The sequence below is a fragment of the Zootoca vivipara genome, chromosome 2 (assembly GCF_965207765.1).
Source record: "Zootoca vivipara chromosome 2, rZooViv2.hap1.1, whole genome shotgun sequence".
Lineage (NCBI taxonomy): Eukaryota > Metazoa > Chordata > Lepidosauria > Squamata > Lacertidae > Zootoca > Zootoca vivipara.
In genome coordinates this window covers 57,770,571-57,784,436 of record NC_142584.1, presented here as the reverse complement: position 1 = coordinate 57,784,436, position 13,866 = coordinate 57,770,571, and the positions used below count along the sequence as shown (strand labels likewise).

The following is a 13,866-nucleotide window of genomic DNA, read 5'->3' as shown; positions in this document are numbered from 1 at the left end:
TATTAACAGCTCAGGTTGCATACCAGAAGGGTGGAAGCTGAGTATAATTGCCCCAATATATAAAAAGGGTGATGATATAGGTTGAGATCTTTCGGTCACTGCCCAGTCTACCAACAGTCAAATTCCTTTCTGATTCAAACCATGTGAGTTTCAGAAACTAAGCAAGAATTCAGGAATGGAATTATACTATTCATAACTCATACCTTTGGTTTGAAATTTTCTTATGCAATCTATTTTAATATATATATATATACTTGTATAACTTTATATAAGCAAATAAAGGGTATGTTTGCACTTGCCCTTTCCCACACAATTGCTGCTGCTGCTGTTACCAAGATCAGTGTTTCATTGTTCTACTATCTCTCCCCACCCCGCAATCTCTTGTTCCTCTGTAAACAGGTACAAAGGCTGATAGTGTGTACTCTTGGTCTGGTGCATTATTATAATAGGGAGCTTTTATTTGTATGTTGACTTGCATTTCCTTTAGTATTTTTAAAAGATACCTTGAGTAAAATTTTGATAACATGAAACTTCATTTTAACTTAATTGAAAAAAATGAAATAGGCATAAAGCAAGTGATTTTTTAAAAAACCAACTAGTTGAAACCCTAATAAATGTATTTGTTTTTATGCAGGGCTCAGATGGTGCAAAGGGTGCAAAAGGTGAAAGTGGTCATAAAGGTGAAAAAGGTGTCCCTGGGCCACATGTGAGTAGTAGTATAAAATCTGCAACATCCTTGTGCTTCATCTGAAGAGATGCTTTAATAGCAATATTCCAAGCCTTTTTCTAGTAGCTTTCTTTTCTCTCTAGGGTGCTGCTGGTACTCCTGGGCTTATCGGTTTACCAGGCACCAAAGGGGAGAAGGTAAGAATGCATATAGATCTGCTATGGGAAATGGGTTAACGCATTCATCCACCACAGTCCTCCAAAGGGATACGAAATGACTCATAACTGTACTTTTTTATTTGAAAGTACTACATTTTAATGAGGCAGAAAGCTTCTGTGTTACATAAAAGTTCCTTACAGGCAAACTTAAATTGTTTTCTAAGTATTATTGTAATGGTAGAGAATTTGATAAGAATAGTTACTGTGCCCTACATGGAAATTTTAAACAGATTTCGGACACCTTTTTGAAACCCCATAATTATTGTGTGGTCTTTTTCTCAGACACTTCCCATCGGTGTTGCAGAGAGTTGCAGCAGTGATCATTCTGATCATCTGCTTACAGTAAAAGTGCATGTCCAAACTATAGACCTCATATATGAGTCAGTGGTGAAATTCTGCAGTTTTCTGTTTTGTTTTGTTTTTTTAAACGATCCGTCTGTGGAAATGGAAAAAGTGGAAAATGGAAAAACAACAACACAATAATAGTATTTCCTTTTTGGTTGTTTTGTGTTACTAAAATTACAGAAGTTCTGTTAAAAGAAAAATATGTGTGTTGTCCAGATGCTGTACACTGGGGCCAGAACCCAGTCAGCAAAGCACTTTTAACACTTGCGGATTTCAGTGGGAGGGAGCTAGGTATCTGCTTAACATAAATGTAACCCACTTAACATGGGGAGAAATTCAACAACGCACTAAGGCAGTTGTTGCTCCATCAGGGGAAGCATTTTGGCTTAACAGACAGAATGATATCCTCCCTCTGTGTGCTGTTGTGGATGTTATCCCAACCACCCCCACCTCCAAGACAATTTCAGGGCAGCACTGAAATTGTTTGTACAGGGTGCGAAGACGAGAAGCCCCATTTCACAAGCATAAATCCTTGCACAGGACTTCCTCTGACGGGACCCATTAGCTGAATCCTGCCCATGGTTTCCCACTCTCACCAGTTCACTGTCTCTATTTCTTTCTCTTAACCCTAGGGAAAGCCAGGGGAACCAGGATTAGATGTAAGTAATGACTATACTATATATACTATCAATATGTCAGCAAACAATGCAGGAAGCAATTAAACATAATTTTTCATGTTATAAATGATTAGTAGAGGGAGGGGTCATGACTGTGTGGCAGGGCGAATGCTTTCATCTCAGGTTAAGATTTGCCTTTCCTGGCCAAGGGTCTCTGGTTGCATAGTCAGAAACAGCTTCCACCAGCAATCCTAGAGAGTCCCTTGCAATCATAACAGATGCTAGTAGTGCTGAGGTGGACCTATTGCCTGATTTGGGGTGGAACTGCACTTGTCGCACTGCAGAGCAATGAACCACTGACAAAGGGAAACTGCCACTGAACCTTATAGAATGTTCACTTCAATAACGTTTAGAAGGTCAATGTAGATCCAGCCTTGGTTTATACAGTACCAATGTGAAAGAGGTGTCCCTGGGCCATGTGTGAGTAGTAGTATAAGATCTGCAACATCCTTGTGCTTCATCAGAATAAATGTTTTAATAGCAATATCCCGAGTGATATTTTTTTGCACTTGTTGTGAATCACAGCCTAGCTTTGTTTTTAATGCTGAACTTTATAAATGGTGTTTGTATGAGGAAGACTGGGATGCAAGAAATAAACAAACAGTACTAGTACAAAACATGTGCATACTTTTTTTCAGAAAATGTTTCATTGTCTCAATTCATAGTGGTTGCTTTTTTAAAAACAACAACAACCTTGTTTTTCCTTTTCCTCATTACCAGAACTACCCTGTTTCTCATATTTTAAGACATACGCATAAAATAAGCCATAGCAGGATTTTTAAGCATTCAAGGAATATAAGCCATACCCCGAAAATAAGACAGTGATAGGTGCAGCAGCAATGCCGGCCGCAGCAGGAGAAGGAAGAAAAAAATAAGACATCCCTTGAAAATAAGCCATAGTGTGTTTTTTGAGGAAAAAATAAATATAAGACATGTCTTATAATATGAGAAACACGGTATTTGGCACTAAACACATACTTTTTTCCATGTTGCTCTTATAGGGTTTCCCAGGCCTAAGAGGAGAAAAAGGAGAAAAAAGTGAGAGAGGAGAAAAGGTCTGTATTGCTTCTGATGCACTAAACTAAATGTCTGCCTCAAATTCATCTGTTCACACACAAAAATTCCATACTCAGACAACATCCCCTAAAATAAATGTTGGCCCTCATCTACATAAATGGTACTAGATATCACTAGATGACTTGTCATTATATATAATGACAACCTTACTATATGCTTGTGAAACATGGACCACTTATAAACGCCATCTCCAACTCCTCGAAAGATTCCATCATCGGTGTCTCCGAAAAATTTTACACATCACTTGGGAAGACAGGCGAACTAATACCAGTGTACTGGAAGAAGCAAAGACCACCAGTGTTGAAGCAATGATTCTTCAACATCAACTTCGTTGGACTGGTCATGTTGTGCGGATGCTGATGATCGTCTCCCAAAGCAACTACTCTATTCCAAACATAAAAATGGAAAGCATAATGCTGGTGGTCAACAAAAGAGGTTTAAAAACTGTCTCAAGGCAAATCTTTAAAAATGTAGTATAAACACTGACAACTGGGAAACACTGGCCTGTGAGCGCTCCAGTTGGAGAAAAAGCCTTTACCAAAGGTGACATGGGTTTTGAAGAAACTCGATCTCAGGACGCAAGGGAGAAATGTGCTAAGAGGAAGGCACGCTTGGCAAATCCACACCGTGATCAACTCCCGCCTGGAAACCAATGTCCCCACTGTGGAAGAACGTGTGGGTCCAGAATTGGCCTCCACAGTCACTTACGAACCCATTGTTAAAACCGTGTTTATGGAAGACAATCTTACTTGGCTATGAGTGATCGCCGAAGAAGAAGATATATTATTTTAATACTGGAGATCTATTAACTGAACAGGGCCATATATTTCACCTTTAATCTTTGAGGACAGGGGAGCCCAACTATATCTTGTTCAATTGAAGCTAGTTCAAATTTGCCGAAATAGTACCGGTATGTGGTCATGTGCCAGATTTTGTAGGTGAATACATATGCAAGGCAAAAGTATAAAGCATTATGAGCAGTAACCAGGTTTGTTCTTGGTGTCCCACTTTGCTTTTCTCCTGCTCCTGATTCTGCTGCCATGCTGCCAAGAGCAAAACCATAGTCTGGCTAAGCACTACATCCAAACCCAGGCAGCTTAGTAGTTGGCTGCTCACCAAATGAACCATGAGTGCTAACCAAGGTTTGTTCTTAAGTGACTACTCATGGGCTGCATTCACATAGCAGGTTATTCCTTCTTTCTAGTGCTTCCCTGTTAATTTCTGTATTATATTTGAGCTTTTACATGATATATAAGCCACTTATATAAATCTAACACAATGCAAACAGGTGGACGCTAAATTCAGGACTTTGCAAACAAGTGGTATTTCTCTCACTCCAGTCTTTCAGATTATAAAAGAGCTTTGATTTTTCTGTTGTGTCACAGGGAGAAAGAGGACTTCCAGGTAGAAAAGGAGCAAAAGGGCAAAAGGGAGAGCCAGGGCCGCCTGGATTGGATCAGCCTTGTCCAGTGGTATGGTTTGATATTGCTGGGAATATATGTTTGCTTTAAATTATCTCTGTTGCTTTTTGACATCTGAAGCACAAAATGGTTTCTGGAGGTAGACTCCCTTGAATTTGGATAACGGGAGAAGGCCAATAGTTCAATTTCACTGGCCTTTCTTTTTATCATGATGCTGGAATGTCACTTTCTTGCCGTACAGCTTTTAGGGTAGACACAAAGTGGGAAAGGCACCTCATATGCCAATCAGCAATCAAAGAAAGGAACCCATGAAAAAACAAAGTGACTGCTCGCTGAGCTTAACAGTAGGAAGACAGAACAGAAACCAAGCACACAATAGGCAGAAACAGATGATTTGTTCTTCAAGCCAGTTTTAATTTATTTCAGTCCTGTATACAGGCAGTGACCATTTTTGGCATGTCCAATACAGTATGTGCGCAACCACGTGCGACATGCCAAACCCAGAAGTGAGCAAAAAAATCACCAAAAGGGGCGGAACGGGGTGGGGCAGCCTTAAATATCTTGAATGTAATGGACAGGCATGCGGGAGTCACATGCCAGTGGGTGAGCCCACAGACGAAAATTGTTGGAGCGATGGATGTGACTCTTACATTAGGCTGCATTTTGGCCATGCAAAAGTCAGAGGTCCTACACACACCTGTCTATCCTACCTCCAGGCAAGTAAGAGGCATTTTTACAGTTGAAGGACTCAAGGAAAGCAGCCCAGGAGGGTGTGGCACAGGGGCAGTGAGGGGTGTGGCCTGCGGAGAGTACAAAGGGCCGGATAAGTGAGGTCTGGAGGGCCACATTTGCCCTCCAGGTCGGAGATCCCCCATGCTTAATGTTTCTGTAAGCTTCTGAATTATTTCTTTACTTTTTTCTGTTCCTTCTTTCCTTTTTCTTTCTTATTAACTTTTCTGTATATTTCTCCATTTTCAATTAACAGTTCATTTTTAAAGGGGAGCCAGGTTTACCTGAACTGGATGGTGTGGATATGCTCTGCCCTTTGGTATAGTATCCCCCCCCCTTTCTTTCTTCTTTTGCATGACTTTTTCTGCATAACTTAAGCCTTTTCTTGCATAGCATAGTCTTTTTTCTACATTCTCCCTTCCTTTCCCTCTGGAACCTCCACTCTTCTATATGAAAATGTGGCCAGAATTTGTCATGTGTCTGTATGACTTGTGAAAGACCAAAAGTTGTACAGACATATGGAAGAACTGGCATTTCACAAGCCAGGGCACGCTCCGGTTCATTCCATCCAGATTCATGCCACATTGTGAAACTAAATGCTTATAAATTCTTAATTCTAGAGTCTGGCTTTGTAGCCAAAGGTGTGTCTATACTTCTGGCTACTATAAGCTTAGCAAGTTGTATGCATGGACCAGGCAGTTAAATACCTGGAAGGACGGAGGGAGGAAAACTTTTTTAAATTGATATGAATTTGCACAAATATTTAGTATGTGTGTGTCATTCAGCCACATATTCCTGGATGTCATGGGGTTTGAAACACATGTTCTTTGTGCAAATAAGTTTGAGTAGTTTTAGAGTGCACAGGTTGAAATCATTCCTTCAGTAGCACCTTAAAGACCAACTAAGTTTACGAAAGCTCATACCAAAATATAAACTTAGTTGGTCTTTAAGGTGCTACTGAAGGAATTTTTTTATTTTGCTTCGACTCAGACCAACACGGCTACCTACCTGTAGCAGGTTGAAATCAACAGCTATGCCTATTTATGTATCTGATGCCACAAATGATTTTAACACTTGTTATGTAAAGCACTCTCCCTGTCTTGTGACTTCTGAATGAATGGCCTTGCATACATTATCACATCAGCCAATCCCATAGGCTAGAGTTATTCTGATGTTGTGAGCCTATTCCACCCCACTCAAGAGCATTGCTGGATCTATACAAATATAAAAAATGCTATTAAAATGCTATGGAGTGCTGGGGGAAAGCTCTCAAGGTAATCTGCCATTGACTTTAGATTTTGCTCTACAGCACCATCTAGTGTCACATTTTTATAATGTGTTGTTAACGTTATAAATTGACCTGTGTAGCTGAGTCGCAAGAAAGAAAATGCTTTGCAAGCAAGGAAAGTCTTTTACAATTGATAGGCAGAAACTAAACCTGGAAACAGTATGGATAATATGAAAAGAATGCTTCACCTAGGATAGGTAGGGAGGATGTTTATGCCTCTGCTTGTCCATTGACAATGTACTTCCCATTTTGAAAGACAGCCATTCACCAGTCAGTGTCCTGTGTCACAGAGTTGAGCTTAGAGATACTGTCTGAGAGATTGCCTGAAATAATTTTACTTACCGGTATTTTGGTATTGAGTTTATCCTTATACTGTATAGCTCTTTCCTCCCTTCATCAAACTTATATTACAGCATAAAACAAAACATCTTAAAATCAAAGAACTAAATTTGCTTTAATGCAGAGAGCTGGTGAATTTTTTAAGCAATTGTTTATGAACTCGAGAAATTATTTTATTTGTACATGGAATGTGATTTGTTCCTACATACCTACTTTTCAAACACAGCACATGGTTTTTGGATGGATATTTCCAATACGTCTATGGTAATGGTAGGTCTTGCAGATCCATTATAAATGAAGGGTGTGTGTGTGCGTGTGTGTGTGCGTGTGTGTGTGTGTGTGTGTGTGTTGCTGTTACGATTCACTTGGTGCTTTCCAAGAATACAAAATTGTTACTTACTTTTTGCAGGGACCAGATGGATTACCAGTACCAGGATGTTGGCACAAGGTATTGTACCCTACCTTTTTCTACCATTTTCTCTTTGGCTTGAATTAAGATTGTTGCTTGGCAAGAGTAATAGCATGGAACTAATACATAATAGAGCTATTTTGTAAAGGAAAAAGGGGGGAAATGGGAGAAAATGAACTCAGGCAAATGTAGATATCTTTGCTAAATACCCGCATATTAATATAGCCATCATAGAGGGATTAGCTCAAAGAGACAAAAAACTCAGCATTTTGCTTATGAAATTATAACTAACATTAATTGGTCAGGAAACATACCAACTTAATCCTGCTTGATTCTTTCTTCTTGATTCTCTGCCTGGCAAATAAATCTGGTTTTATTTCCATTTTAATGCTGGCTTTGCATCTTGCTTTCATGTCTGCATTATGTTATATATGATAAATGATCGAAGTCAGCAATGTCTCCAAATAGTTGCAAACACTGTCTCACAGTAGATGAGAGTGTGATGCATGCTATGCCCGTGTGTGTATTTTTAAAAACATGTTTGTGTTCTTTTACAGTGATCCTCCAAGCATGGACTGTGTAAATAATAGTGTGATATATTTTGATCTTTTTCTAATTTTTATACAAAAAAGAGGGGGGAAGTCACAAAAAACCCAATAACTCTTCAACAGTAATATATTGATCTTTTTATACTGGATGTTTTCATGTATGGATTTTAAAAGATATAAACTTTTCCAAGGCCCATAGGACAAACGTACATAACCAACAACTATTTTATAACTGGACACTCTGAAATGATTGGGAATGATTGCTACTTGCTGCTAACACTACCGTGTGGAATAACAGCACTGAAAAAGTGTGCCTTGTGTGCCTTATTGCATGGGAGAAGGAACTTCCCCTCTTCTCAACCGATGGCTTTCAACTCTGCAATTCTGTTGCACATAGTCACAGATGGAAACGGAGGAGAAAACGAGAAAGAAAAAGAAGCTGCAGCCTTAGAAATGAGACAAAAAGTGGCTTACAGATGAATGTAGGAGGAACCGCCAACCCAGAAATACAAGACAAACGTAACCACACATGCTGCTACGTACCTCCACCTTGAAGAAAACAGTTACGTTCTTGGTTGTTATGATCACCTCTGTCACCTGTGGCGGCCTTTTCCACATGTAGAAAACTCTGTCACCAGGAGAACCTCTGCTTAGCATTCTACAATCTGTGACTTAAAGTGGGTTGATTCTCTTGCAGAACTTTTGTTATTACTGCAGAATTGGAAAAAACTTGTAGTGCCTCACATACCATACAGACCACACACAAACAAACAAACACACAGAGGAAACAGTACAATATTCATCTCAGTTTTACAGATTTGGAGCATAACACCAGTGCTGATCAAAACCTCTTCCATAGCCACAGTCCATGAGTGCCAACTCATGTTTGCAAACTGGGAAGGGATTCCTGTGTATGAAGTCCAGTGCTTGCTTCCCTGAATTGGCAGGGCTTGCCATATCAATACTGATAAACTGGAGCTCTGCTTTTGTACTTTGCTCCCCCACTCCCATATGCAGAACCAAGTACAGAACTCAGGGAGGAGTATCTTCATTGGTGTGTAAGCACCTCCCAAATAAAACTACCTGTGGTCAGAAGTGCAGGAGTTCAATAATAGCATCAGTGATTGTTTGGTCACTTACTTGGTCATGGAAACAACTCTTTCAGTTTCAGTTCTCCAAAGTAAAGGTGTCTAGGAGAATCTCCATATTTTATGCAACAAACAAAGGTGCACCAGTGTTACATCAGTGACCCCTTACAGCAAAGCATAAAGTGAGAACAGGCACATTTCTTTAGCGTACCTGAGAACTTCTGGCCAAATCAAAACACAATGGCTACAAAAAGCATGGAACTCTAGCAATTGATTGGAATGCAGCTAGTCCCAGTGGATTGTGGGTATGAGCACAAATAAGAGAAAATACTGCTAGTGGAGTATTTGGTATATTGGTATATTGAACAACAGCTTACTAATTTCAAGAACCTGAGCACATCGACACATAGCCTACCTTGAACCTATATTTGTAGCAATAAGCAATTTCATTTCAAGCAGCACAGCCAACACTGTTCACCCATTTATGCAACTATATAATGCTCTATACCCCCCTTGTTGCCGTGCTGCCAATGGGATCACATACACACTCTTTGTTTACTTTAGGGATGGGGAGCCTGTAGCCATTCAGATGTTGCTGGACTGCAACCCAGTCATCTCAGGTTAGGGCAGATGGGGGCTGGAGTCCAACAGCATTTGGAAGGATACAGGTTAGCTTCCACCTGTTTGCTTCCTCTGTCAAACACCACACTGGCAAAACTGTCTTCACACTCCAGGTTTTGAATCTTTTATTTAGAAGGCCATGTTAACTAAAATGTTTCACAAGTATACAATGAGTATAGAAAAGGTTCTGGCAATGATGTTTTGATGCTGAGTGGATACTTGGATTGCTGAATATTAAAAGGAGACTGAGCATCCAGGAGGCATGCTACCTACAAGAAGTAAGGGCTACAAAACATGTTAGGTAGAAGTATATTGCTTGGAAGGTACTGAGGTAAATAGGGAGAGCAGCAGAAGTGGAGTTAATGGCCCTTCGCTCTGAAGAGCACCAATGTCTTCCATAGGGCAAGAAAGTAGGGCAATAAAAAGTTCACCTGGTCCTGCTGGTCTGACCACTGTGATAGCAGAAGTTGTTTGCCTTGGTCCTCTCTCTGTCTCACAGCTGTTAAAAGCACAGCAGCTCTCTATGAGTTGGCAAGCATAGTTGGGAGCAGTTGCAGAACTGACTGAGCAATGTTGACCCGTGGAAAGAGGTTACAGCTTCATGGAAGCGTTTGAACCCTTTCACCTCTGAACATTTAGCTAAGGCCTTATATGACAGTTTCCTCAGCATCGTGTTTGTTTGAACACCAGCAAGCAGTGACAATGATCAACTAGGCACAAAACTATGATGAAAGCTCACACATTTATAGGAACCAAGGGACATAATACTTCGTGGTTTGAACAAAACCTAGGAAGCCTGGATTTCCCTCTCCCATTTTATGTTGGTGCTAATTGGCTTCTTCCTAATTCAGAGTTTAAGCCCTCATTCCCAGAGATGGGATGCAATTCTATTCCAAAGTGCTGGATTGCGTTACTGATCAGAATTCAGATGTGTAAGGATGGCATGGTGCTCTCCGTTAGTGTAAGGTAGAAGAGGAGTTCTGGATTGCTATCCTCTGAATCTTTAGCAATAATGTATATTATTTCTATTATTACTACTTGTAAAGTCTTCTAGAAAAACTGCAGTTAATGCTTTAAACAGTGTACAATTCTTCACATGGTAGAAGATGCATACTATACACACAAAAATAGACTATAAAGTTAACATTGCTTCACTTGTTAACTACTTGGGTCACATATAAGATAGGTTTATTGTATGATTTCTGATGTCCATATGACATTTTGCTTTGTAATGTTAGACTATTGTGTAAATGAAGAAAAACTACACTGACTTAAGAAAGAAACTAGATACTTAAAATTGTCAATTAAAATGCTGTTACCTTCCATACAAAAGACTAGCTTTCAAGGCTTCCTTGAAAGTCAAACAGCTGTGTGCATAGCTTTGTTTTCTGCATGTAATACTCTATTTACAGGTGGCAAAAACCAGTGGCAAGTCCATGGGCAGTAAAATCAACTCATTTCTTCCTCTACAGCATATCATTTCCTCCAAATCTTATCTCCTGGCAAAGTATTTCCCTGCAGTCTGTAGTGTTTGCTGAGTACACTGTATATCCATAGCTGCCAAGTTATCCCTTTTTTAAAGGGATTTTCCCTTATGCTGAATAGGCTTCCTCGCGAGAAAAGCTAAGCTATGTGTATATCTATCTAATTGCCATTCTGTTAATGTCATCCTTAGCAGAAGGAAAGGAAGCAAAAGGCTGGAGCATGTATGTGGTAGTGTGACAATAGTAATAATGCACAATTATAGCCCAAAAAAACTCCCATTTATTTTTAAAAAATTATGCCAAATCCCCTCATTGTTTTCAATTTTTGAAGTTCAGTTAGTAATTTACTGGCTTTGGCGGGGAGGGGGGCAAAGTTTCTGTGAGAGAACACTCAAAAAAAGGCCACATGTATCCATGCCGTTCTGGATCACTACTTATGAATTTTAATACTGCTATACTATTTTATATATATATATATTTGAGAAAATAGACAAATTACCTCTTCATCATTCTCTCTTATTAACAGCTGTCAGTGGCAGCACTGGAAAAACAAAATCCAGAAGAAATATTTAAAAGTACTTTTCATTTCTGAACTCTCTTTAAAAAACAACTCATTAGTGCCACAATAAAATATATTTATGCAAGAAATGGGCACAAACAAGTGGAGAAAGATACGTTGTTCATTAGCGCATTAAACCCATTTTTATTTGTGAGCCCTTGGCAAACTGTTTGGTGATAACATATTTGTAAAGAAAGAGCAACCTTCAGCAACAGTTATTTCTTCAATTGTAGACAGCACCAAAGTGAGACTCCTTATAAAATGTGACTCCACATCATCTATTGTTAGCAACGGCGTATTTTTCTTTCCCTTCCTCCAAGAAGCTCTAAGGCGATTTGGAAATATCTATAATAAGTAATTTAAAAGAACACATAGCATTATCTCATTCAGTCCACATAACTTTATGAGGCATAGGTTCCAACTCCCTGGGAGCTTGGGTGCCTGAGCACCCACAAAATTCCCCATAAGAGGCTGGACACCCACAAATTTTGGTGGCAGGTCCATGCACGCTGCATGGCAACCACGGCCCGGGCACCCAGGTTGGCACTCCTGCTATGAGGTAAGTTAAAGGATTGTGAGTTGCCCAAGACCTGCTCCTAAGCTTCATAGTTCAAACCTTAGTCTATACCTATGGAATGCATGTCCGAGTGAATTCACTGAATATATTAGCAATGGGAGTCCTGTATGGGATGCTTCAGAACTGCATATTTTGTCTGCATATCATTTTTTTGGGTGGTGGCAGCAGGTACTGGCCTGGTTCAAAAATCATGTTATTCCCCTCCCTCTCTTCCCTTTGTCCTCCAGCACACCTGCAAGGAAGAATCAGAAGCTTTGCTTCTGCATTAAATCTCTACACAGCAGCACCAAGATAGTTTGATCCATTTCTATTCACTTAAAGACATACTTCAGATCAGGAGTGAGGAACCTTTGGCCCTCCAGATGTTGCTGAACTACAGCTCCCACCATCACTAGCCATTGGCAGTGCTTACTAGGGCTGATGGGAGTTGTAGTTCTACATCTGAAAAGTCAAAGATCCTGTAACTCCTGCTTTAGATACCCATTTAAAATGCTTATTAGCACCACCTTTTCTAGCATTGGGAATTGTGGGAAATAACAGCTTTAAAGCCCTGAAAGGAATTAGGTAATTCCTTTCTAATAGAAATGCTCTATTTACTGTGCATAAGTACCAATTAAGATCACCCAATCACTACGAGCCATCAGAATAGTAGTGATTTGGTATTTTTAATCAGCACAGTATTTTAAAACATTGAAGATTACCAACATGGCTTCTTTATGTAAGAGGGCATTAATATGCTTTCAAAAGCACCAATCTGTTTAGTATGTGAAATAAAGACAATTTTGTTTTATGCTTTAAATTGCTCTTATTTTCAATGGAAATAGAAAGAATAGCCAGCATTCAATATTTTCATGTTGTTTTCAGTTTTTGATAATTTTCTAATTTTTCAAATTGATGCCTTAAAAAAGTGAAGGTTTGCACTATATGGTACTAAAACCCTTCCATAATTTGATTCCAAACGGCTAATTTTCATTTTCTAGGTGGGTTTGATTTCCAAAGATATATCCAGCAATGTGATTGATCAGTGTCAGGATACAATAATTGAACATTTATTCACTATTGCTTCCTAAGCAATGTGTTTTTGCATGCTGAATAAACTGCATTCACATATATTGTTCATTTGGCAAAGTAGACAGTTGAATTGGAAAGCATCATTTTAGGTGGGGTGTGAAGCTCACATTTCTGCTGAGTTGAAATTATAATTGAAATAAGTGTAATCAGTAGGTACAATCTAATCAAAAGTAAATGGTAGAATTAAGCATAATGCACAGGCTTAAATCTCTTCCACTTAAAGAGATGAAACTTGAAAGTATTTCACCTTTGCTATATCATGCTGCATTTATCTCAGCAGAATGTTGTGCCACAGAACTGAAAAGCGATACTGTCAAAATTTTCAGTCTACTTCTAAATTGGCATTTTAAATATATATTGCTGCAACTATAAATATAGTTTGGCTCTGCCTCTTGTCTAATTCAATGTTTTGCTGTAAAAAAATGTGCAGTTTAAACCCACTGGTGCCCAAGTTTTAAGACAAATTACTGCTACTCATTGCACAGGCAGAAGCTGAACTACAGTGAACAATGTAATTCACTGCTCCACATACAGTACATAGCTGCCAAGTTTTCCCTTTTCTCGTGAGGAAGCCTATTCAGCATAAGGGAAAATCCCTTAAAATAAGGGATAACTTGGCAGCTATGATACAGTACAATTTTGCTAACTTGCTTGTCTGCCTTGCAAAAACTGGGGCATGCTTCTACAGCCCTGGTCAGCAGTTTTCCTACGGGCCACTTAAGAGTGGGGAAGCAACAGCTATCAAGTT

At 39.3% G+C, this 13,866-nt stretch overlaps 1 protein-coding gene across 3 annotated transcripts in view; it reads left to right on the top strand.

The window, feature by feature from the left end:
- LOC118080387 (uncharacterized) overlaps window positions 1-10,759 on the top strand; it is an 81,761-nt gene extending 71,002 nt beyond the window's left edge. For all 3 annotated transcript variants that reach the window (XM_088661961.1, XM_088661960.1, XM_088661962.1), the window contains 8 exons: window positions 635-706; window positions 811-864; window positions 1,863-1,889; window positions 2,909-2,962; window positions 4,370-4,456; window positions 5,391-5,453; window positions 7,171-7,209; window positions 8,116-10,759. In XM_088661961.1, coding sequence (XP_088518087.1) covers window positions 635-706; window positions 811-864; window positions 1,863-1,889; window positions 2,909-2,962; window positions 4,370-4,456; window positions 5,391-5,453; window positions 7,171-7,209; window positions 8,116-8,169 — 450 coding nt within the window. In that variant the 3' untranslated portion in view covers window positions 8,170-10,759. The remainder of the gene's footprint in view (window positions 1-634; window positions 707-810; window positions 865-1,862; window positions 1,890-2,908; window positions 2,963-4,369; window positions 4,457-5,390; window positions 5,454-7,170; window positions 7,210-8,115) is intronic.
- The last annotated feature ends 3,107 nt before the right edge of the window (window positions 10,760-13,866 follow it).